This window comes from Mytilus trossulus, chromosome 2 (assembly GCF_036588685.1).
Source record: "Mytilus trossulus isolate FHL-02 chromosome 2, PNRI_Mtr1.1.1.hap1, whole genome shotgun sequence".
Lineage (NCBI taxonomy): Eukaryota > Metazoa > Mollusca > Bivalvia > Mytilida > Mytilidae > Mytilus > Mytilus trossulus.
Window position 1 is genome coordinate 96,112,959 of NC_086374.1, and position 27,930 is coordinate 96,140,888.

General features: G+C 31.5%; 1 protein-coding gene across 1 annotated transcript; it reads left to right on the plus strand.

Moving 5' to 3' along the window:
- The first annotated feature begins 1,468 nt into the window (after nucleotides 1-1,468).
- Nucleotides 1,469-27,876, plus strand: LOC134708443 (myeloid differentiation primary response protein MyD88-like). Its single transcript, XM_063568967.1, has 6 exons — nucleotides 1,469-2,034; nucleotides 12,655-12,729; nucleotides 13,667-13,729; nucleotides 15,149-15,341; nucleotides 21,246-21,337; nucleotides 22,199-27,876. The coding sequence occupies exons 1-6, from the start codon at nucleotides 1,656-1,658 to the stop codon at nucleotides 22,783-22,785; spliced, it is 1,389 nt and encodes a 462-aa protein (XP_063425037.1). The 5' UTR covers nucleotides 1,469-1,655; the 3' UTR covers nucleotides 22,786-27,876.
- Nucleotides 27,877-27,930: the final 54 nt, after the last annotated feature.

The following is a 27,930-nucleotide window of genomic DNA, read 5'->3' on the forward strand; positions in this document are numbered from 1 at the left end:
ATGAGTATTTGGACCGTACGCGTACGGTCTGTACCGTATGCGTACTTTTTTCAAAATACTCATTAGCATGTTGATCAGTAATCATGATTATTGAAATTGACGATATCGGAAGTAAAGATAATGTGGGAGGACATTTGTTTAGAATATTAGAAACTTTACAAAAACTGCAAATGCAAAGGAACAAGAATGAACTGCAAACATGTAAATGTAAAAAATATTACATTATTTGTGGTAGCAAGTGTCACCTTGGATGAGAGTACCAAAATAGGATTCAGATATACAATTGAACAAATATTTTCATTTCACTTGTTCATTTGTTCATTTTATCCATCTTATTGTAATAATAACAATCATAAAAATAAAAATAAAGAATGTGATAAATGTTTGTTTAAATTTAACCCATATATGATCCAATAACATGTATGGTCAGCTCAGTCGTACTGGACCATACGCGTATACTCATACGGTCCGACCGTACGCGTATGGTCGGACCATACGAGTATACGTATACGGTCCGGACCGTACGCGTACGGTCCAAACACTCATACCGTCTGTAACATATACACACATCGAATTGCGTATATATATACAGAAATAATTATGTTTATACGTAAATAAGTATTTTTGACCCTGATTCCGTGCCATAATCACTAAGTATAACTTTTAAAAGTTGCTGCATGGCTAAGTCATTGGAGGGTCCAGGAGGGTCCGGGGGTGGGAACCCCCTTTTTTTAAATTTTGGACGATCAATGCATCTGAATGGGGACATGTGGTTGGAACCCTCCTTTTTTGTCCTGGGTTTGTCACGTATAAAATTATTAAATTTAAATATTCCTCACTGAGAACTGAGGGATATGCTCAGACCTGGTAATGGTATATATGTTAACTTATGTTCCTGCTCATCGTGAATGGCAGTTAGTTTGGAATTTCCCATACAGAAAAAACTTGGAAGTGGAATCCAACTTTAAATGTTCATTTTAACAGTCTTACAAGGCATGCTCTTCTGAACAGGGACTAATTCCGGCTTTCTAGAAAGTCCCTGTTCTGAAACACACATTTTTACCCTTTTTAATTTATTGTTTGAAAAGGTACATAGTTAGAGCAGAGACCACATGCAGGCACTTGTTTTTATTCATCGGAAGGTCGAATATCCATATAAATATCTATTTATATGTATAGTTGACCTTCCGATGGATGGAAACACGTGCCGCTGTGGCAGACTCTGAGGTGGCAGAGACATACTACATTGTAGTTATTTCTCTGGTTATAGTGAATTAGTTACCCGGGATGCGGTATAAAAACCTTGGTTTCAAATTATCACCTTTTCCAGTTTAAATCTCTGATATATAACATTATATTTTTATTTTATATCACCCTATTGTATTATTGAACATGGTGGGGTCTTAACGCAAACTATGGTAATGTCCCGAAAAGAAATGGGAATTCCCCATACGATATGCGCATGCGTAAATGAAATGCACTTCCTTCAACACGGAAGTGTTGCCAGATGAAATAAGTTGATAGGACTTTTGATATTCTTGCGTTTTAGCAACTTTTTAATATATGGCAATATGAAGTAATTCACAATTATGATGTGTGAAATGTTTTGATTGCTTTCAAACTGACATAACATGAAAAAAACAAATTAAGACATAATGTCGCGTAAAATGGACGAAGATATGGAAATTTTGGATGACACGGGCGAAAGTTTAAACCTGGATTCTAGGTTAACATCTATCCCATTAGATGCTTTGCGAAGAAGTTCGAGGTCTAAAATTGCACTGTATTTAGACGATCAAAGTGATATCATAGACGACGAATGTGGCTATGTCACCGATTGGAATGGTCTTGCAGAGTTGATTGGATTTACAGCACTGGAAATGAGAAAATTTGGAAGACAAAAGAGTCCAACACAGGATTTGTTGGTAGACTGGGAAATGACTCCAGCTTTAAACCCAACACTTGGAAATTTGTGGAAGTATTTAATCGAACTAGGCCGTCTTGATGTGTTACAAGACTGCAGAAGCTTTGTCAGTGAGTAAAAAAAAAATTATGTCACTCAAAATTTTCATGTGTTTTTTCTGTGCAGTTCTGTCTACAACGTTTGCAGTCACAATTCATATGTCAATATTATCATATTCAGATCCAGTGTTGCCCAGTTTTGTGGGAAAAAATTGGTTGATTATACATTGTAAGGGAATCCCTTTTATTTTTACATTGATTCTCATGTACATGATGTATGGGAGGGAAATTCTAACTTTTATAGCTAATTATAGTGCTTATAGAAAAATTAAAAAAACCTTCAGGGTAGGCTGTTTTTAAGCTTAAAAATAGGGTATCTTTCATTAACACATATCTTTTATATTTGGCCTCATGGTGATTATGCAGTATTATGCTTTTATAAGTCATTGGATTTAAATGACATGTTTTTAATTGCACCTGTATATATTAAATTGCACCCATTCTTTTTGTTTATTAAATTTCAAAATTATTTTTGCGCTCACTCCTAAATGTGGCAGAATAGTCAACCAGTTGACGGTGGCCGCTTACCGGAAGAAGGAAGAAGAGTACAAAAAATGCATTTAGACAAATTAAAGGGGGGGGGGTAGGGTAAAAATGGTGGATGATATAGAAAATAGCTGGTGTACAAATGTACATGTATGACTGGAGCCGACCCCATCTTAGGTAGTCAGTGGGCATCCACTTATAAACATTTCTGGATCCATCACTGAAATGTACATGTAACAGGGTTTCCCCTGGGTCAATTATTTTTTTCGCCACCTCTTTCGCCAAAACAATATATTTTTCGCCACTTTATTATTTTTTTCGCCAAGTAACAAACATATTTTTCTTTTAAAATTTTCCTTTTTTACGGCCCCCCCCCCCCCCCCCCCCCCCTGTCCCTAAATAAGATGTGGTTTTTAAGTGAAAAAAAAACAGAAGCCATTTAACCATATCATTTTGTTATAAAATACAATCAACACCTTTATAAATTAGTCCTTTGATGTCGAAAGCTATGAATGCAATCAGCTGATTATTGATTGTCTGGTCAAAATCTTAACGAGTTCAAGATGAATTCCGAGTATTGTCTAATCGGTAAAGTCAGAGAAACCCGAAAAAAAGTAAATAAACAAGATGGCTGAAAATAAATCGTTATATATATTTCTTTCGCCAAATTCTTTCGCCAATGACGAATTTTAATCGCCACAATTATTTTTTTTTCGCAAATTGCGAAAATGGCGACCGCAAGCGGAAACCCTGATGTAATCAACAGAGATAGGAAGATGTGGTATGAGTGCTTAAGGACCCAATTGATGACTATTTGTGCATGCATACATGTATTTAAATTATAATGCTACAACATACTAGTATTAACATGATTATCTATTTTTGGGAGTGATTTCCAGTCCTGAAAAACCTGGGTTTTCCCACCCAGGATTTCCTGCAAGGTACTGGTTTTACTTTGCCTACCTGGCATAAATGTAAATTGCTTATGTAGAAGATATTTTTATTAATATATATACTATATGTATAAAATTAATTACATGTACTTCATTTTGACCTACATGTAATATACATGTAATATATATTTGTTTGGTAGCATTATAATGATTATAAACAATGATGGAGTTCCCAACATTAATATTGTATCGTTAAGAGTTATTTCCCTTTTATTATATTTCTAACCCATTTACTATGTCACTTGGCTCAAATTAAAGGGCCAAGTGATCTTCATTCATCACTTGGGTCTGTAAACTGTAAACATGTAAAAGTTTTCATGAGTTTCAAGCAAATTAATGATTTTTTTATTTTAAATCTTCCTCTCCTGAGTCTGAAATTTCAAGGACATTCACAAATTTTACCAAATGATCATCATACAATGTACATGTACTGCTACTTGAACAGTAACTTTGAAATTACCTATATACATGTAAGATATGGTTCTCACTAAGGAGAGTCTAGCAGTCCTGGAATCGTCAAAATCTGTCTGGAAAATGAGTGGAATCATCATTTTCAAAACTTGTGAGTCCAAAGATTCATCAAAATTATAAAATGTTGTATCAACTGAGCACATACGTACATGGAGACTGAAATTATATATCATATACATTGTACATGTATCAATACAATTTCATCCTCTCACTGCTGGACTTTCCATGGCAAAAAATATGAGCCCCTGGACTTGCCTTAAAAAATCATTAGTGATCACAGAACCTGGAATTGAAGTTGATACAACCCTCAGATTTCTCACTGAGGCGAGTTCATGAGTCCTGAACACCTCATTTCAAAATTTTTGAGTGCAAAAATGCAATAAAATTATAAAATGTTGCATCAACTGAGAACATATTTTATCATTATTTTATAACTAAAGTTAAAAAATAATCTAAATTTGATTTCATTTATTGCAAGAATCTTGTTTATGACCAGTAGATAAACAAAGACAAAATTTAAAGTCCCTAATCTCAGTTTTAGTTCATGTTTGCTAAAAATTTTATAACAAAATAGTCATGATAGTGATTATAGTGAAACTCTATCAAGCAAAATTGATCGGCAAGACGAGAATTATCCTAAACAGTTATGGGTACATGTAATATGTACAAATGTATACATTTTGTACATTCAACACAAATATGTTAAAGAAAAATGATAGCTAAACATTAACATTGTACATGTATATTGTATATATATATATATGGAATTGTTCATTATACATGTACTGTATGTACATTTGTACATGCACATGTATTTTAAGTTATGATTTTACATACATGATCAGTCATCATGCATGTCATGTTGTACATTTGTTTTTCATTGTTTAAAGCAAATTTAAGATATATATGTATTAATACATGTACATGATGTACATGCAGTAATATTGTTTGCCTTAAATTAATTTTTCCTCCATGGCCAATCTATGTAGTATAAAAATTGAAATTATATAAGAACAAATTTGTTTTTTTCTTTAAATTCTTTTCATATTTTGATTCTGAATTGTTAAGTATTTTAATGATGGCTGATGTCATGATCTGGATATGTGTCAAGTCAATAAAACAATATACATGATATATATATATATACCTGCGATGGATTTTGTGGTTTTAAGTTTGAATGTTTTTCATAATATAAGGAACTTCTATTGACTTCCTCAAAGTAGCATGCCCTTTAAACATGATAACTTTATATTTTAGGAAATTTATAGGTAAAAAGATATTTAAAATACATACACCATGCATATCATATGCATGTATATCATGTAGTCAATACTATAGAATAACAGAATAAAATCAATTTTTAAATAGCACAGTTTTCATGGCAGTTTTATTACATGATTATCAGCTGCATAAATATGTTGTTTAAATTTCTTGTCCTCGTTAAATATTGTTGTATATATAGGTTTACTAAAAGTATGATATAATGGAACATAAAGTACTTTGGTCTCGATAAAAGACTTTTATACACATAAAATATGGACTGGTAAAAACAGTTTTAAACATTCAAACAACTTACTTGTATATCAATGTATATATACAGTAATTCATACATGCAATGCATAGATACATGTATATCATGTTTATAGAATATCATGTGTCATAGTTCATACCACAACGATTGACAAGGCTGAATTTATAATAACATGCATTCATCCACTTGAAATCGTTTTAATTTTGAAAATAAAAAGTATCATTTAATGCGGTAAATTGGTAGAAACCAGCTACATGTACCTACATGACCTATTTATGAAATGGAAAAAAAAAACTGAAACAAATTTAAATTTAAATAGATTTGATGGAAATCATGCATATGGACAGGAATATATAATATATTTATCAATTTGATATCGGCCTCAGTTATGAACTGTTCAAAATGTTCTGAGCTACTGTACAATGCTGTACATGTGGAGTTGTTATAAGTCCCCTTCCAACAAAGTCTGTACAAAATGTATATATCCATGCTTCATATAGATGCAGGAAGATGTGGTACAATGTATGAGTGCCAATGAAACAACTCTCCATCCAAGTAACAATTTATAAAAGTTAACCATTATAGGTCAAGGTACATCCTTCAACATGGAGTCTAATGGCTCACACTAAGCAGGATTCTATGAATCGCCTCCCAAAAACCTTATGTAAAACCATTCAACGGGGAAAATCAATGGTCTAGCTATATAAAAATGAGAAACAAGAGACATATGACCTACATAAATAGACAACAACCACTGTGCATTAGATTCCTGACTTAGGACAGGTGCAGCGGGATTAAACATTTTACTGGTACCAAACCTTCTCCTTTTTTCTGAAACAATAGTATAACATCACCACATAGAAAGACACACGATAAAATATCAATTGGAAGTCTTAACTCAATCAAAACGTTTGATATCGTGACTTCCCTTATACACGGGTGTCATTCGGTTTATCGAGAGAAATGATCGTGAAAGAATATCTAACGGCGGTCAAGTATTGAGAGACGATCGTGAAAGTTCTGGTAACGGATCGTGAAAGACATTTAATCGAGAAGACATATGAAAGTTCAGTAAATATTCGAATTTAATTAATTGCACAGACACATTTACGACAAAATAAAACTGTCTGTCAAAATGGTTCAACATTATGATCAGCATGTCAGAATATCTAGTTTCAAAAGTACATAGTTATTACAAAACGACAAAAGGCAGATTGCTTCTCGACATTCCAATGACATAAAAAATGTAAACAAACACGATTTATGTACAAATTCGACTGGATAAACTACGTTTATCAGAATAAGGGCATTGTATTTGAATTAATTAAACGGTTCGCATAGTTATTTTGTATAATTTTAATCTGAAACTTTGTAAATAAAGAACTATTTACACAAAACTGATTTTTTGGATCGTGAAAGATCACGTACCGCATTTTTGAAGATCGTGAAAAGTATCGTGAAAGATCTGATGCTACGAAGACGTTCAAATTATTCTTCCATTATATGATAATTGATATTTGTTATTGGTATTGAGAAAGGCTAGATAGGTCAACATCCTCTATAGGTTTAAGCATTTCAAAGTATTAATATTTTCTGAAAATGAAAAGAAAAAGAAATAACAACTACGGCAATAAGAATATATATACCTGTATGCTATAGCGACAAGGTGTTTCGTGTATGGTGTACATATGCATGTCTGTCTGCATGTTTCTTATATGACCATGATGACTTCAATTGTGTTTGATTTATTAAATGATAGTAAGATGTCTATGTCTAGCTGTCGGTTAGTGTTCATATACTTTTGACCTTATGTTCCGAATTAACTGGCCACCATAACTTTTACATTTGTCAGTTTCTAAGGCATTGTAAGGGTCGGAAAATATTTATTTGGTGTACGGGATATTTGTAGAAATCTGTATGGAATGTTTCATCTGGCCTTGACCTTTGTATGAAACATTGACAATCTTAAGCGCATTTAACACTTATAGTAAAGCCCTTTATATTAAAGACGTTCAACAAATATACTATCATAAGTAACGCAAACAAGACATTACAACATTTGCATGTTCTATAGTATGAACTATATAGTTAAATCAATCCTTATCTGCGTTGTTTATAAAGAACTTTCACACTTATTTAGACACGTTATTAGTTTGTTTTTTTTAACTTTCGAGGTAAAGTGTTGATAAGAAAAAAAAAGATAATACCTTAAAGTTTAATGTTCATTCTTATCAAAATAGTAAGACTTCAACCACTTGCAGATTTATCAAATGGTAAAAGAAATATTGATTTCTGATTACTCGTATTAAGGCATCTACCATTTGATTTTCGGAGGGAGGGAGGGGCTATGTTTTTTTTAAAGGTTGTTTCCAGTTTTTGGAGAAAAAAATAATTTGTATTTGATTCTGAGAAAAAAAATAATTGTTTGTTTCACCCTCAGCTGCCACTATATGTAATGCTAAAATTGAAAGAAAAAAATTGTTTTCGACTTGTAGCGAAAAAAAAAGATTGTTTTCCGCCGCAGAAAAAAATTGTCCAGAAAAAAAACCCCATAGAAATAAGACGTTGCCTGATCTTTCACGATCAAGTTTGATGGAAATTCAACAAATTCAAGGTTTTCATAAACAAATTAACGCTTTTAATGGAAGAACATACTTTAATTTTACTGTACTATCAGATACACCAAAGATTAAATTTTAAATCTATCATGATATTCTGAAATATGACCATTATAGGTACAAAAAGCGTGTTATTTGTAATTAATTCATTGACGCGCAATGCGCCTTTTGTGTTTTTTCAAAAAGTATTTCATATTTTCTTTATCTTCTTTCACAGTTATGTTGAGGAAGTTAAACCATTTTGACAGACATATTTTTTTGTTCGGATTTGTTTCGCGTTTTGAAAATTAAGCGTTTTTTTCAAAGATTCTGAACTAGAATGTACATTAAATGTCTTTCACGATCCGTTACCAGAACTTTCACGATCGTCTCTCAATACTTGACCGCCGTTAGATATTCTTTCACGATCATTTCTCTCGATAAACCGAATGACACCCGTGTTATAGATCAAGTTCAAATTTTGTTCCAGACTGATGATTTTGGGCAATACATGTACATTCTGTAATGGTCCTTGGACTGAAAAAATTCACTTAAATAATCAGTTTTCATGGTTTTCCACACTCTTTTTTTGTTGTCATGCTTGAAGACATTTATTTGATTTTTGTTATAGATATATTTTATACCATGATAAAGATAGATTAAGTTAGAATTTTGTTTCAGTACTGTTAATTTTTAATCGGTAGGGGACTTAATGATAATGAACTCCCATGCTATACTCTCAGAATGCTTGTTAATGTTAGAAAATCTATAGCTACATGTAGCTTGAATAAAAAAAAATATATTGACAAATTGCTCTCCCCAGCCAGAAAAAAATTTAAATCATCATTAGGTTGTATATATTACCATTTGTGAAATAAATTGACAGTTCTGACATATTGATAAAGTTTATTATTGTTTGATTAAATCTGTCAATTAAATACATCATGCTTTTACAGATATATGAGTCAGTTTAATTTGAGGCTCATGTTATAATGCATTTGTATCAGCCAAAAGTTTAAACTATACTAAATAAAGCTTTTTTCAGGTGTGTCATATGTTCATGATATTTTTAACTATAGGAAAATGTACATCAGCTGGGACAGTCAGGGGACTTACTTAAATAAGTGATTTTCTAAATCACTGATTCAAGTATCATTATTTCCATAAAGGTTGGAAGTTAGAGTTGTCTTTCTTTAATAATCACCTATTTAAGTAGTACAAATTAATCACTAGAAGAAGTGATTTAATATTAGTGTAGCTTTAAATATAGAATACTAATGATCCAGGGCCTAATTATATTTCTAAACTTATCAGAACCAACATCTGTGTTGTCTAGGATGACCAGGTCATTTCAGGTGATGACCTTGTACTGAATCTAGGATAATGACATAAAAATCACTGGTTTAAGTATCAGACCTCAATTTCCTTCCCAAAAATCATGCTTTTAATAACCCCCACTTATTTCAACACCCCCGAACAGTGAAATTTTTATCATGAACAGTAGAATTTTATTACATAATCTGAAAGATGAAACCTTGAACTTCACAGGAAAAATACTCCCACTGCTGTGAAAAATCTTTTAAGAAAGTATCAGTTCATTATGTAAAGCCATTATTATAGCATTTTTTCAACTAAAATAGAATTTTCAGGTAAATGATATCATCAAAGGCATAAACCTTGCTACTTAAAAGAAGCAAAAAGTTCATATTTTTTATTTTTACTAATTAAAAGATGTTATTTAAACCTATGTGTTTAAAATTTTGAAAAAAACTACAAAATCCCAATTTGTGACAAAACCTCGAATTTGCTACTCAAAGAAAAGATTTAAAAATGTGGGACAAACTATTATCATGATTATCAAAATAATGATTAAGTGACTGCAGTGGCGGATCTAGAAATTTTCATAAGTGGGGGCCCACTGACTGGCCTAAGAGGGGGCCCGCTCCAGTCACGCTTTAGTGATTCCCTATATAAGCAACCATTTTTTTCTCAAAAAGGGGGGGGCCTGGGCCCCCTGCCCCCCCTTAATCCACCTCTGGACTTAGTGACGATAGGAAATAACCAAAGTTTGCTGAACATGCTGAAGTGACATCATGTGTTCATGCATTTGAAATGCAATTATAATTGCAATATTTCTTTTGCTGTAATGTGTATATTCAATGACAGCTGTTATACTTTTTATACGACCGCAAATTTTGAAAAAAATTTTGTCGTATATTGCTATCACGTTGGCGTCGTCGGCGTCGTCGTCGTCCGAATACTTTTAGTTTTCGCACTCTAACTTTAGTAAAAGTGAATAGAAATCTATGAAATTTTAACACAAGGTTTATGACCATAAAAGGAAGGCTGGTATTGATTTTGGGAGTTTTGGTCCCAACATTTTAGGAATTAGGGGCCAAAAAGGGACCAAAATAAGCATTTTTCTTGGTTTTCGCACCATAACGTTAGTATAAGTAAATAGAAATCTATGAAATTTAAACACAAGGTTAATGACCATAAAAGGAAAGTTGGTATTGATTTTGGGAGTTTTGGTCCCAACAGTTTAGGGAAAAGGGGCCCAAAGGGTCCAAAATTAAACTTTGTTTGATTTCATCAAAATTGAATAATTGGGGTTCTTTGATATGCCGAATCTAACTGTGTATGTAGATTCTTAACTTTTGGTCCCGTTTTCAAATTGGTCTACATTAAGGTCCAAAGGGTCCAAAATTAAACTTAGTTTGATTTTAACAAAAATTGAATCCTTGGGGTTCTTTGATATGCTGAATCTAAAAATGAACTTAGATTTTTTATTATTGGCCCAGTTTTCAAGTTGGCCCAAATCGGGGTCCAAAATTAAACTTTTTTGATTTCATCAAAAATTGAATAAATGGGGTTCTTTGATATGCCAAATCTAACTGTGTATGTAGATTCTTCATTTTTGGTCCCGTTTTCAAATTGGCCTACATTAAGGTCCAAAGAGTCCAAAATTAAACTAAGTTTGATTTTAACAAAAATTAAGTTCTTGGGCCTCTTTGATATGCTGAATCTAAACATGTACTTAGATTTTTGATTATGGGCCCACTTTTCAAGTTGGTCCAAATCAGGATCTAAAATTATTATATTAAGTATTGTGGAATAGCAAGTCTTTTCAATTGCACAGTATTGTGCAATGGCAAGAAATATCTAATTTCACAATATTGTGAAATAGCAAATTTTTTTTTAATTAGAGTTATCTTTCTTTGTCCAAAATAGTAATCAAGAAATATCTTATTGCAAGAATTTTTTTTAATTGGAGTTATCTTTCTTTGTCCAGAATCAACTTAAATCTTTTTTATATACAATATACAATGATATTCACTTTTTACTACCAACTGATAAATTTAAATAATTTTTACCATTCAGTGATAACAAGCAGTTTTTTTACATTTTATTTACAGTTTATTTTATGATGCATTTAAATGAGTAGTTATTGTTGCAAACTCCATTAGAATATTTTAATTGAGATTAGTTTTGGAATAAGGGAAAGGGGGATGTGATTAAAAAATTGGGTTCAATTTTTCTCATTTGAAATTTCATAAATAAAAAGAAAATTTCTTCAAACATTATTTTGAGAGGATTAATATTGAACAGCATAGTGAATTGCTCTAAGAGAAAACAAAAATTTTAAGTTCATTAGAACACATTCATTCTGTGTCAGAAACCTATGCTGTGTCAACTATTTAATCACAATCCAAATTTAGAGCTGAATCCAGCTTGAATGTTGTGTCCATACTTGCCCCAACCGTTCAGGGTTCAACCTCTGCGGTCGTATAAAGCTACGCCCTGCGAAGCATCTGGTTTTTATTCACATGATACACTGAGTTATGTACTATATATAATACATGTTTTATAAGTACTGCTATTTTACAATCAATGTGACCTAACAATGTAATAAAAGGTTTAAAAAAAATCTATTCTTGACTTTATTTTTATGATTAATACTACATGTAATAGGAAAGAGTTTTTAAATCGAACTAGAAAAATGATACTTGTACTTGTGTTTTACTCAACATCCGTTAGATATACAATTATAGACTAGAAACGTATTTGCAAATGTACTACGTTTTAATTATAGTACAGCCTACATGGCTTTTGGCATTCATCACACATACATGTACATGTATGGGGGCCAGTCAACTGTCATTGTTGAATAGATATACATTGTATAAGAAGATGTGGTATGTCAGTGCCAATGAAACAACTCTCTATCCAAGTCACAATTTATAAAAGTAAACTATCATAGGTCAATGTACGGTCTTCATCATCGGTGGCTCACAACAAACAGATGTTCCTGAATGATATGTGTTTCCATTTAAAAGTTGTACGTGTGGCAAACCTTTTCAACATTATAACTTGCTTCAAATTATTTTTCCTGGGATAGAAAAGTGTGATTGCAGACTTACACTGTAAATCATTATAAGTAAATTTCTAAAGACTTTTGACTTAATATAAGAAGTTTGACCTATAGTTTGTAACATCTAACTTAATTAATCTCTAGCATGTCTAGTGGATAAATATTTCATAGGCAATCACACCAAATCTTCTTTTTACATACATTTTGTTTTCTCCATTTTAGTAAAAGATGCAGAGAACTACATTTTAACAAAAGAAAGATTAGCTAATGATTATCTACCAGTGCAAGAAAATTCAGGTATTGTATAAGATTTAATTTATTTTACCTACAATCCCTGAGAACACATTAATAACATTCATCTAATTTATTGACTGGTGAAAATGCTTTGAAACAAATTTATGTGAATCTGATGATTGGTTAAAATGCTGTACAATACATTTACATGTATCTGATTTACCAGATACAATACCTGAAAACACATTCATGTCATTGTCTGCTTACAACACAGTTTGTACCTGAAAGCACATTCATCTGATTTTAACAGGTACAATATACCTGAAAGCACATTCATCTGATTTTAACATGTACAATATACCTGAAAGCACATTCATCTGATTTTAACAGGTACAATATACCTGAAAGCAAATTCATCTGATTTTAACAGGTACAATATACCTGAAAGCACATTCATCTGATTTTAACAGGTACAATATACCTGAAAGCAAATTCATTTGATTTTAACAGGTACAATATACCTGAAAGCACATTCATCTGATTTTAACAGGTACAATATACCTGAAAACACAATTGTTTATTTGACCAGTTACAATGCCTTTTAAAAAACACATTCATTTAGTTGACGCAGGCTACATTCATGACATTGCTGGTAAACACTTTCATATATGGTTTATACATATGATTATACATAGGATTTATACATCATGCATGTCATATTACATATGATTGACCAGTTACTTTGCCAGAAAACACATTAATTTCAAATCATAAATATCTAAACAAATTTAGTATATTTACTGAACATTCTGAAACTCCAACAAAACTTGGAATGATCATGATGATATACTTAAACGCAGACAGTATATAACAACGAAAAACGTTACCTTGAATTATTTTAGAAAACTGGTTACGAAATTCAAATATTGATGTAGTTTGCACCTGAACAATTATTTATGTATCGACAAAAGTAATATTAGAATAATTTTTTTTTATACAGTATCACAAAGTTCAGCTCCTGACCATTATGTGGATGAAACTCGAATGCTTGTCACTGGAGACAGTAAGTGCTGTTGATATTATATATATGTGAAATACTGTATTGTTATACACATGATAAGCATCTATAATACTAAAATTACGATGTCCAATTTGTCAGCCGTCATCACGTAAAAACAACGAATCAAAGAATTCAACTTTATATATAACTAATATAGTACAAAGGTGTAGATTAAAAATTACACCACTCCAGGCCCTTTTGTTTTCCACGTAATTAATATTGCCAATAGTTAAGAAGTTTCGGGTCGAGTCCGATACTGATACCAATAGTATATTCACCTGTTACCTATTTAGCCTGGGGTCCTGGCTAATCTTGTATCTCTAATGGAGATAAAAGGATTCTTCAGGATGAAAAATATGCACTCAAGTGAAGAACTTTTTTTATGCCCCACTTACGATAGTAGAGGGGCATTATGTTTTCTGGTCTGTGCGTCCGTTTGTCTGTCTGTTCGTTCTTCAGTCCGTCCGTCTGTCTGTTCGTTCGTCCGTCTGTCCCGCTTCAGATTAAAGTTTTTGGTCAAGGTAGTTTTTGATGAAGTTGAAGTCCAATCAACTTGAAACTTTGTACACATGTACCTTATGATATGATCTTTCTAATTTTAAAGCCAAATTAAACTTTTGACCCCAATTTCACGGTCCACTGAACATAGAAAATGAAAGTGCATGTTTCAGGTTAAAGTTTTTGGTCAAGGTAGTTTTTGATGAAGTTGAAGTCCATTCAACTTGAAACTTAATACACATGTTCCCTATGCTATTATCTTTCTAATTTTAATGCCTAATTATATTTTTTATCCAATTTCATGGTCCATTGAACATGGAAAATGATAGTGCTAGTGGGGCATCCGTGTACTTTGGACACATTCTTGTTAACCATGTTTACAGAAACATATACCTATTCAGGCATTCATTATAATTACATGTAGATGAAAATAAGAATGTGGGGAATGAGATTTCCATGTACCAGCAAACTTTAGACTTCTAATTAGAATATGAAATTGCTATGTAACTGCATCCATTGAATTAAACAATAAAGTTTATAAACATGATAAATAATTTTTACTATCTGCTAAAGGATTTATTGAAGTAATTTGTTTTTTTTATTACAAATATTTAATTTATTACCTGTGTTTTCAGTTGTTGAGGTGGTACCCAACACTTTCACTAAAATTAATTTGACTCGTTTATTTTTCATAAAATTTTGACAAAGTATTTACTTTCAGAAATATTGCACTGGTTATACATGTATAGCAATTTGACAAACACTGATCTTGACCATTGAAAAGCTTAATATTCCCTTAACAATATAATGTAATTAAAACGTTTAAATGATTTTACAGAGTTATCTCCCTGTAGTGTTGGGTACCACCTTAAATATATATTATACATGTATTACAAATATTAATAAACAACCTGTGTTTTTCAGTTGATGGAAGTATAACATTATTCGATGCTTTTGTATGCTACAATGCAGATTCTACTGGAAAGGACATTGTTTTTGTGAAAGACATGATTAAAAAGCTTGAAAAGGAATATGATCTAAAACTATGTGTACCAGGTAGAGATGATCTACCTGGAGGTTCCAGATATGTTACAGATGCAAAACTTATAGAATCAAGGTATTTTATCTGTAGTATATTAATAGACTAAAGCTAAAGTGAGAAAAGCAATCGAATTGAAATGACCACTGATAATCTGTTCATTATGGAAAGCCAACGGGGTCAAAATTCTTACTTCGTAACTTGTCAATTTGTTACTTGTAACTGTGTGATTTGTCAATTTGTATATTGCTGTTTTGTAACTTGTCGATTCGTTAAATGTCGATTTGTAAATTGTCAACTTGTATACATATTGATGTTTTGTAACTCAACATTGCCGATTTGTAAATTGTCAATTTGTGTATTGATGTTTTGAAACTTGTCGATTCGTAAATTGTCAATTTGTATATTGATGTTTTGTAACTTGTTGATTCGTTAAATGTCAATGCGTGATTTGTCAATGTGTGAAATGTCATCGTTGTATTATGCTAACGATCATTATGACGACAGATGGCGCTCGGTTTCTTCTTCGGTGTATAAGCCTCCTGTAAGAAGGAGCACCTCCATATGGAATATATATACCGAAGTAATTTTAATCAATCAATTACAGCAAATGCGTCTAAAAGAAAGCAAAACAAAAATTGCATGTTTACAGGATCCCAGTTTTATTTTATTTATTCACGTGGACTTTCATTCGAGAACGGAAACTATAAAAATACATCCCGGCTAGTCAAGTCCCACGACGTAAACGATCTTTCCTAATTGCGAGGTAATTGAAATAGTCGTTGGTCCGTGGAATATAACGACTGAATTATTCAGGTAAATACAATAAGGAGATGTGGTAATAAACCGTATGATTGCCAATGAGACAACTATCAACCAAAGCGAAGTTCAAATAAAGTCGATGTAAGCAAGTATAGGCAACCTACGGCCTTCAACAATGAGAAAACATAATACCAAATAGTCGGCTATAAAAGGCTACATCATTACTGGAAAACCCAGGTCAAGAAGCTTAAAAATTGCCGCTACCAGATTCCCGTTCTATAAAAATTTACAACCAAAAAGATCAAAATATTCACGAGTCCCTCGATCGCAACAGCTGCCTATTAACGCCTAGTATTCCCGATATGATCCCCACCCGGGGACACACCTCCTTATAGCCCGGCAACCTTACCAAATCTTATATTTTGTCGATCGGATCGTTAATTAACCGAAATGATTCACAATGTTAATCAATAAAGCTAAAAAAAAAAATGTGCATGTCATGTAAAATAAAAAAATCATTTGCAATGAATTCGTAACAATATAATCCTAACTCAATTGACAAACCATGCTGTATTCCGCCTGGCTCTTCTGTCGAGCAGTCAACCATGATCCCAGGTCGTGTTGTTGTCCCTTTGACACATTCCCCATTTCCATTGTCAATTTTAAGTAGGTGACCCGTGTAGTAAAAAATAAACAGTTTCATAGTTTTACGATTATGGTCATTAACAAACTATCCAGAGAGAAAACCTCCTAATATATTTCGATCTAGTACCATGATCATTCTAGATTTGTAAACGTATCTGTAGGAAAACGTTGTGGATAAAAACCCAGGCTTTAATACAACGATAGACAGAGCGCCGTCGATGAATTGACGATGCACGAGAGCAGTTTCTGAACGACTGTCAACGCTCGCGGTTTGCGCACTAGTTTCTTCAAGGTGGTTCCACTCGAATACTGTTTTTACGAAAAATAAGTTGGAATATTGTGGTATTTTGCTCGTTGAGATCTCAAAACACTTTTTGAAGTTCTTGATATGCAATTTTTTTCAATACATTTCTTGACTGATAATTGTTCAATCGGGCCCTTGGCAGCAATTGATTGTCCTTTTTTGGACGAGCTTTTTTTAATTGTCTGGCTCTATAGCACTGGAAAACTTTCTTATCAGGAATCCTAGTGTTAATTTTGACTTCTTGACTACGTTGCATTTTTGGAAATATTGGTAGTCCAATTTAGCTCCTAGTTTAGTTTTCGGGTTCCTTTAGATTTTATTACAAAATAGTGCATATTCAATACAGTTTTAATATATAGTATGCATTAATTAAGTAACTCATTTAAAAAAAAAACATTCAGTTTGTCTTTGCAAAGTTCAAATATGATTTAATAAACTGTGACATCTTTTACATGTTTTATCTACATTACTCAGGAGCCAAATTAATAAAGATTGTTCGTCTATTTGCTTCTTGTATTAAAACATCATTAGAGAATTGCATTCTTTTCTGAAATTTTTATATTGAGATTATAATATTAAGGAATAATGAGTGTCAAACCATTTCTCCCATTCATGATACATGGCAGATTTTACAGTATTGTGTTCTGTCTCCTACTTTCATGTTGCTAATGTGACGGAGACAAAAATGAGTAACGTTAGCGACATTTGGACATGTCACATGAGCAACAACTTCTTTAAAAGTTAAAATGTATGCACACAGTGATGTTTAATATATGCCTGGAGTAATAAAATTGTACAGTCTGGTTTAGAATTTCTAAATATACAGAATGTCATTTGCAGGTGTACTTTATATCAAAGGAATACACAAGAAACCAATTTGTAATAGTAACATTAGCAACATCTACTATCATGACATTACGTTTTGTTGCTAACGTCTTTTTGATGGACGGAATACATTTAAGGTCCTCTTGTAACAATATTACATACAACTTACCTTCTTTGCTTCCCCATCATGTGAAGGAACTGACTCCGAATCTATTTCTGCAAAGGGCGATATCGTAACTCCTATACAGGAGAGTTACAGATCTAAATATATGTTGCTCATGTGACACTGATTTGGACGGAAACCTCGAGCAGTAACGTTCGCAAAAATTAAAACAGCCAATGATATTGATTCCTCAAGTCCTTTGACCCCCTTACGTCATCCAAATTTAATATGATTGCTATTTTCAATTATTTAAAAAACCCGGGGTAAAAATAACTACAATGGGCTGTCTGAGAACCAAAAAGAAAATTGCGATCGTGACATATCACAATGGACGGAAAAGACGTGACGTTAGCAACAATATTATTAAATTACCTTTTTTAGCCTTTACCAATAAAAATCTGCCTTAAAGTAATGATTAAAACACAAAAGAAGACTTTTTCTTAAAATATAAGTCCATGTTATTAGGCTCCACTTATAAATAATGCTTCAAAATTCCACTCCAAATAAGCTGGATGTCAGTAAAGTAGGTCATGATGTCTATTCCATGTCCAATATTTTGAAATTGAAAACCCTCTAATTCTAACATAAAACACAAACACCATGAACACAGAGTAATTTTTATGTTTATTTACTCAGAAAGACACATTTTATTCATTAACATAATGCATTACTCCATTACACAGTCTGTTTCACAGTTTCAGCAATTGCTTTTTTGATGGATACAAAAAAACAATAATTCCTTCTTATTGTAAAATCTGCCACATTTAGTTCAAAATTTGCGGCCCAGGACACTATTAGTATAAATTTTCCAGCACCGTCTTATATTTCATGTATTTAGTCTTATTTTGACCCGCTTAAATATTAAGTATAAATTTCCTGCCAAGTGACAGTAATATATTTGCGAAGTTGATAAGGAAGCCCGTCTCAGCGACACATCTATGATATCTTAATACAGGATCCCATCCCAGGTTTGGTGACCAGTACAGTAAACTCTAAATAAAAGCAAGACCCTGATATACATGCTATATAAAACAAACAATGTATTTATTTATTTGTTTTCTTTTATATAAATGTGCTTTACATAATTGATTTAAATTACATTGGTATATATGTCATATGCCGGTGCTCCTACTTACAGGAGGCTTATACACCGTAGAAGAAACCGAGCGCCATCTGTCGTCATAATGATCGTTAGCATAATACAACGATGACATTTAACACATTGACATTTCACACATTGACATTTAACGAATCGACAAGTTACAAAACATCAATATACAAATTGACAATTTACGAATCAACAAGTTACAAAACATTAATATACAAATAGACAATATACAAATCGACATTAAACAAATCGACAAGTTACAAAACAGCAATATACAAATTGACAATTAACGAATCGACAAGTTACAAAACATCAATATACAAATAGACAATATACAAATCGACATTTAACAAATCGACAAGTTACAAAACAGCAATATACAAATTGAAAAATCACACAGTTACAAGTTACAAATTGAAAAGTTACGAAGTAAGAATTTTGACCCCGTTGGCTTTCCATAGTTCATCGCTATTTTACCCATGATGAAGTTGTTAATTTCAGTGACAACAGTGCATGCTCCCTTAGTTTCTACAGATATTTTTATGTCCCACCTACGATAGTAGAGGGGCATTATGTATTCTGGTCTGTGCGTCTGCTCGTCTGTTCGTCCGTCCGTTCGTCTGTCCGTCTGTCCCTCTTCAGGTTAAAGTTTTTGGTCAAGGTAGTTTTTGATGAAGTTGAAGTCAAATAGACTTCAAACTTAGTACACATGTTCCCTATGATATGATCTTTCTAATTTTAATGCCACATTAGAGTTTTTACCCCAATTTCATGGTCCACTGAACATGGAAAATGATGGTGCGAGTGGGGCCTTTGTGTGCTGAGGACACATTCTTGTTTTTTTTTAATTTCACTCTACTGTGCTGAGAAAATAAAATTATCAGGCAGTTACATCAAAGATGAATTTCGTAAAATAACAATAAATGTGGAAATTATGTTAAATGATTTTATCTGAAAAGAAAAAGGACGTTGGTGTTTACTTTGTTGACTCCTTTAAGTTATGTAGAATTTTTTAAGGATTACAAAATTTAAGTATACAATGTACCAATGGTTTGCAAACACTGATAATTTGCACACAAAATCGTGTTATTCTTCACTTTGAATTCTACCAGTTATTGCATGCACCTATAAAATCAATGAAAATACAGGTACCAGTAGTGCTGATTTCTAACAAAGTTAAATTAAGGATGTTTGCTCCTCTATTTTGGGAATTTTTGCCAGATTTTCGAAATCCTCTGGTTTTATCGATGTATTGCCAGTAAAAATATTTGCCCACTATATACCCTACTCTTCTTTTCATAATTTTACTTCATTAAGTTCAAAAGGCCATATTTCAAAATCTTATAAAATCCTTGTTATTTTTAATAGTTTTTAAACTTTATTAAAGGTGCCAATGTTAAATGATATAAAAATCTAGAGAAAATTATTTCCCGCCAAATTTTCTTGTGCTTATATCTCGAAACTAAGCACACGGACCCTCCATTTTTTTCTCCTTTTATTGTTTCTTTAAATATATACTGTCAATTCATAACGGTCTTTTAAAAAGCTTGTTATTTTTAAACGAAGTAGCGAACATCCTTGATCCCCCACCATAGGTATCAATTAAGGGCATGAAGTGTTACCCTTGACTTTTCTCTGTCCAATTTTTGTTTCTGAGAGACTAAGTATTGGTGGATAATTGTCTCCTAACATTTAACCTACATCAATTTAAATACAGGTATATTAATTATGAATCATCTTAAGTAACTACTTTTTTAAACCATTGATTGATAAGTTAGAAAATGTAAACATGTTATGTATTCTAAAAAAAGATTGATTTTTGATTTAGCCTATTTTTGGTACTGATATTAATTCATGAATTATTGTAAGGTTTTATATAACATGTATAATGGCAAATAATGCAAAAGGAAGAGTATCACAATAATAACAATTAAAATTCTGATTTCTCAAATGTATCTGTATGCAGATTTTCCTGAAATTGCAATAAATAATGTCATATTTTTGTCCATTCTTAAAAAATTATATAATAATTGCTCAGAATAATTTTTGAATTTCCAGTATTGTAGGCACAAGTCCAGTCTTTCAGAGAATAATTCTTATATACTTTCATTTACAGGACACTAGGTAATACTGCTACATTTATCATCTTTAAAATATCTTTTTTAATTGTTGTAGATGTAAAAGAATGATAATAGTTCTATCACATGAATATCTACATAGCTCTGCATGTGATTTCCAAGTCAAGTTTGCTCATGCTTTAGCACCAGGTAAGACATATTGTAAATATTATCAGAAAATTGAGTGGCCTAAGTCTGGAACCTGATGTTCAGTAGTTGTTGTATGTTGATGTGGTTCATCATTGTTCATAAGTTAATATTGAAACAATGATAGTGGAGTATCCATATTTTTTCAGTATTTTTTAACAAGTTTTAAAAAAAATCCAGAAGTTTATATATACAATTACATTAATACAACTAGATGTCTTTGTTTTATCTGTTTCTGTTGTAAGGTTTACATGTATAACTTTTAACTTATATTTTAAAATGTACAAACTAAGCGATGGGACACAGATGATTTGAATTTTGTATCACTTAGATATAAGAAATGTGGAATGATTGCCAATGAGACAACTCTCATTCAAGTCACAATTTGTAAAAGTAAACCATTTTAGGTCAAAGTATGATCTTCAACATGTAGCCTTGGCCTTGAATGCATGGTTAAAAGAAAATGGATGAAATAGCTTATTACCAAATCATTACTGATTCAAATAGTTATTTCCTATAAACCCTTGTCTACCTCTGGACTTTGTATGACATGTATAATGCCATTTAGTTCATGCATCTTTTCAGAGGAAGTAATGTAATCTTAGGGCTACACATTTTGTTGAGCTGATTGAATGAAAAAAACAGTCAGTCATGCATATTACCTACATAGACATTAGAGTAGATGAAGTGTAAATGTTAATCGTCAGTAAGTCAGAAAATGACCAACACAACAACGAAATTAGAACAGCATCATACAGCCTTAAAATTCTATTGTGACATTCATCAAAGCCTCTATATGTTATTATTCTTTGTAAGAATCCTGATATTTTCTGCATCATATATATACAATTTATTTGCTTGTAGGTGCAAGAAGTAAGAAGCTTATTCCTGTCCTCATAGAACCTTCAGTGCCTATTCCACAGATTCTTAGACATGTAACATTGTGTGATTATACCAAAAATGACCTTATGGAATGGTTCTGGGACAGACTAGCTAAGTCAGTGAAGGCACCGTTAGACCCTGAACCAAATCGTATGGGCTCTAGTGTAGAGTCATCTTTACCGATGTCCATACCTTCAAATTCTTCATCTTCTCTGCAGTCTCAAACCTCGCTTTCCCCATCGCAATCTCTGTCTTCCATTGAAAATTACCGTCTTACAAATGACTCAATAAAGAATGCACAGCGTCAGCTGTCCGAGTCGGCTTCAATGTCAAGTAACACGAGTAGTGACTCGGGATTTCACTCTTCATCATTCCAGTCTCATGGGGCCTCATCGCTTCAATCAAATCAAAGTAGCTTCAGTAACGAATATACATCATTATCTACTGAGAGTTTTCCTACTTCGTCAAGTAAGGCACGAGAAAAAAAGAAGGGTACTAATATATTTGGACAAATAAAAGCCAAAGTATCTGGAAAGAAGCACAATAATAATACAAGTAGTCAAGCTTGATTCATTGTGAGAGACTCTGTATAAGGAATCGTGTGTGAGGATACTGTTTGTTGAGTTTCAAAAGATTAAACATGGTATCAAACTTTTAAAACATGTTAAAATTTATTTATTTATGATACAATATGTGAACCTTTTTTTTTTAAAGTAATGCATGGTTATTTTTGAAATGTTTTGTTAATTTTATGAATGACAATTAGCATTTAGTTGAAAATGACCACTGTGAATTTTAAGTGATAGGACAGAAAACTAGCTTCAAGCATGCATATACATGTTGAGTTTGTCTTGAAATAGAAGCTCCTTTAGAATAATACTTCCAAAAGGAAGAAATATTCCGAAATATTATTTCTATTGGGAAATTTATAACAGTAATGATTTTTATCAGAATTAGCTTTATGAAATATTTGTTCCAACAAGAACAGATTGTATATCATTGTGTATAACAGACACTGTCTAGAGGAACTTCAATAATATGGAACACATATACATTAAAAAGATTACTTACTCAGAAACAAAAAGGAAAAATAAAGTTATCATTCCGAAAATCTATATTTTTTAACCCGAGTAAACTAACAAGCTTATGTTGTTTTGGCTAAGGTAAAAAAAAGAAAATCTGATTAAGGAGCGAGCACTGCTTGTTATTTCTGATTTTTTTTCCCATATATATTTCCGACAAGATGACAGACAATTCAGTATTGAGACCTTTTGAGAAGAGGGCCTAGGGGACTGGAGCCCCCCTTCCCTTTTCTGGGAAAAAAATGATAGATTATATAAGAATTCTCTGTAAGCATGACCTGTGTGGGCACCCTCTTAGGCGGTCAGTGGGCCCCACTTATGGGATTCACCACTGTTTTTAGTTGATGTGTAATGAGGAACTCCTGACTTTTTTGTTTTGTAAGTTTATGTGTAAAGGAAGTTTCCTCCTTATAAAATATTACTTCCCAGGGTTGGAAGGAAATAAAGATCACTTTTGCTGGTACATTTGTATGTAAAATGTTGAGAACAGATGACATATTTTTTTCTGCCAGTTAGACTGTTGGTATCTAGAAAATTAATCAATTTTATAAAATGATAGTTTAAGTTGAGATTAGTACAAAATGTAAACTGAATTAAAAAAAATGTAATTGCTATATATATGAGGCCCTGGATGGGCTTATTGAATAGTATTAATGGGCCAAATGTAAATAGAGAAAAAAAATGAAATAAAGAATAATGTGGAGTTGAAATATAAAGAAAAAAGAAAAGCCTAGTGTAAGATATAAGGAATAGAGAATGATTGGGCCTCACAATATAAAGAAGAGAGATAAAAGATAATAGAATACAGAAAGACTGATTAGATTTTATAAAAAACTTTGATTTTTGTTTATGATCTAAACTCAATCATCAATCTTTCAAACATCTGATAATACTTAAATGCGTTATTGTCTATTTCACGACTCTGAGGTAATCATACATGTACATATAAATGGCAAAACATGTTAATTAATGATTTATTTAAAAAATAAAACCATCATGATTAAGATCAGGGAATTTGATAAATCTGTATAATTTGTATTGTACCATATCAATTTTGAAATAGGCAGTAAAATAGGGCAATTAATACAACGTGCATAAAGTTAATTTGTATGTATACCATGTATACAGGTATTTGTCTAATTTCATTATGTTATGTAAAGCTCTTTTTTTACGTCCTGTTAACTGCTTTAAATTACAAAAAAATGTGGATAAGTAGTAATTATTTTCATTTTTGTGTTTTCTCAATTTTATCATTTGCATTGTCATATCTGTAAATGTAGTTGAAAATCTGTACTTAATTGAGCATTTTAACAGTATTTGGCATAACTTTTAGGATTTTTTAATTATGCATTGAACTTTTTGGTCTAGAACACTCCCACTTTGTTCTTTGTTTGGCCTTTTTAACTTTTTTTTATTTGAGAGTCACTGATAAAGCTTGTGTAGACAAACCAATGTCTGGCGCCAATACAAAATTGTAATTCTGGTAACTATGATGAGTTTATTTCTAATTTTTCAAAGATAAAGTGTGATATTGCATCAAACATTTTATAATATCTGTTAACATGATTTCTGAGTAGGTTCTGTAGGACCCTTTAATTTTTATGGCCCCAAAATATAGCAGTTTTACAAAATTTTGAAAATGTAATCTTTAAACTATTTATTAAATATAAATTGCAGTGCAGATCTAGGAAAGTACCCTTTTGATTTCTCAAACATTTGATCATGACAGTATCTATTTCCTTGCTGGAAATAAGCCCCCCAGCCCCTCCCTCCCCCTTCAAAAATATTCAATCTGTTCATGACTTGTAAAGAAATTTGAAAGCAGTTAAACCAGCGGGCAATTACAAATAGATTAAGTTAATTGATTGCATGTTGGTTGCTTAATTTTCAATCTGAGAATTTCAATGGCATTTACATGTGTATGTAGGCTAACAAAAGAAAATGAAATTTTAAATGATCTAAATGGTTATCAAAAAGGAAGAAAATTTGCTATTTAGTTGTTTTATTTGTTGTTTTATTGATATCATTTGATAAATATTGATTTGTTAAAGTTTTTTAACACATTGCAATTTCATGTCTTATTTTTTTCATGTCGGTTTAGTAAGTGGTTGTGAAAAGAATTCAACTCACTACATCACTATTTCATATTAAATCTGTAGAAATTAGATATTTAAAAAATCAATTATCATATGATCTACATTTCAAATGTTTATGTCATTTAGTGTATTATTCATAGCTATCAAGTTTTGTTTATATAATTATTTCCTCCTTTATAAAAACATGTATATGTATATATTTAAATTTTCTATAAAACTCAGGACTGGGTCAAGTAGATCTTGTGACTGTAGGCCACATGTCAATGAATGTTAACATTATGGTTAAAATTTGATCATATTTGGTAAACATCATGTTTTAATTTTATAATTTGGTTTTTTTTAAAATGGATTTTCAAATCACAATGATATTTTCATCTTGCAGATTAAGAAAGGGGGTATTTTAAATGACACCTTTTAATGACAAAATGAATCACTTTTTAAAACATCCTTTATTTATAACAAATCACATATTAAATTATTGAAAAGGTAGTCAAGTTTTAATCAGACTGACTCTAAAGTGTCTATTGTCAACATTTATGTATTATCAACCATGTGTCAACCGGTATGATGAACTGAAATCTTTTAACATTCCTTTGCACATTAAAAATGTAGCTCAGTGTGTCATTTTAGTACAAAGCAGGGTTAATATTCACATTTGCTCATCCTGAATATGTATTTGAATAGCTGCTTGTTGTAAAACAACCATCCATCATTATTATTATCTTACCTTGACTTGGTCCTAAGTCCCTTCATACTAACATTCCATATACAGTGAAACTTTGCTTCACCAAACCTCTTAAGGACTTTGTTTTGTGTTGGCCAATGTACGGTTATATCAGCTTCACAACACATACAATTTGATATGACGTTGCTTAAGAACAGGTTTGGTTTATACAGGATTTTGGTTTATACAGGATTTCGGTTTATGCAGGATTTTGGTTTATGCAGGATTCAGTTTATCCAGGTTTCACTGTATTGGAAACCTTTATTGCACTTAACTTTGTCAGTAGTATATTTAAGTCTTTGTATGAGATGTTCATGGTGTACATAATTATGAAATTATTACTTACTAATATTTATTTTTCATTTAGCATTTAAAAGGCATTATAAAACAAATGTTTTCAAGAGCTAATTGCAGAGGGTAGTATATCAATCAAAAGGGTGTTATAAACTCCTGGACTGGCCAGAGTGATTGAAATAGCTAAACTATTGATATCTTTGTACATAAAATACGCACATTTTTTCAAGTTTTCATTGTCACCAGTCCTTTTTGACAGAGTTCTCAAAATCATTTTCCTTGTTGTTCCATGAATTTTGTTTTTGCCCTTGCATTTTTTTATTGTAAAATACCAAAATTTTGTAAGTCCTTTGCTGGTCAAAACCTTCATACCACAACTTTTTCAAGAACTCTGCTTGTAATTATAAGTGTTGAAAACTAATATTGGTCACCCAAGAAACATACAAGAATGCTTAAAAAATAACACACAGAAGACTTTTTCTATCATGTTTTTTATATACAGTTAGAAATTGTAAGACTTTATATTTTTTATAATCCATCAGTACATTTTTGAATATCAACAATTATTTTTTTACTGGAGTGCAAAGTTAGAAATTATTTATAAGCCTCTGTGATATTTGTCTTAATGAAATATAATATAAAGAATAAAAATATTAAATGTCAAATTGTAAATAATCAACCTAAACAATATCACATATTTTTATTAAGGGGAATCATAACTTCATAATAATTTATTAACTTTCAATGCAGCAAAATGAGCATGAGATAGTTTTAATTTGAAGATGCAGATTACACCTCATTCTTCATATATATTGATAAACAAAATAATATCCAGAGAAGGTATTAAGTATCGAATAAATAGTGTTCATAAAAATTAATAGTATGTGGGTTTTTTTTTATTGTGTTTGAAGCACCCAATACAAAAAAAAAGTATGCAAAGCTATCATGCCTGAAGCTAAGCATCAGAATCCATGGTCTGATTATGTATAAGATGTTTGATGCATTCTGAAAGATATATATTAGTAATAGTTTATCAGAATATGTTAATATTGTCTATATGGCTAAGGTTTATAGCTACAACGAAAAACTATCTGAAGTAGACCATGATGAGATTTAGAATATGACAATTGTCCACTTAACACTGCGTATTTGATGATATTCAGTGATAATGATACCCTTGGTTAAAAGGAAGTAAATGCTTTAGGCATTTTACATGTCAATGTCTTTTCTAAATGAACCTATTTGACTTGATGATATTTTATATTGTTGGCACACGTGTATACTTAAACAAATTGTACATAGGAAGGAAATAATTGGTAACACATTTAATAGTTCACCAAGTAATAAAACTATGCTTTAATTGTTTAGATTTGTAATGAGTAATTTGTTAGTTTTGGTTGTTAAGTTATGTCATTTTGAATTGCTGATTTTTATAAACTAAATGCAATAAAGACATTCACAATATTTTGTTTTTTATTCTTTGTTATTTTCGGATCATATTTTTAGTTATTTGTTTAT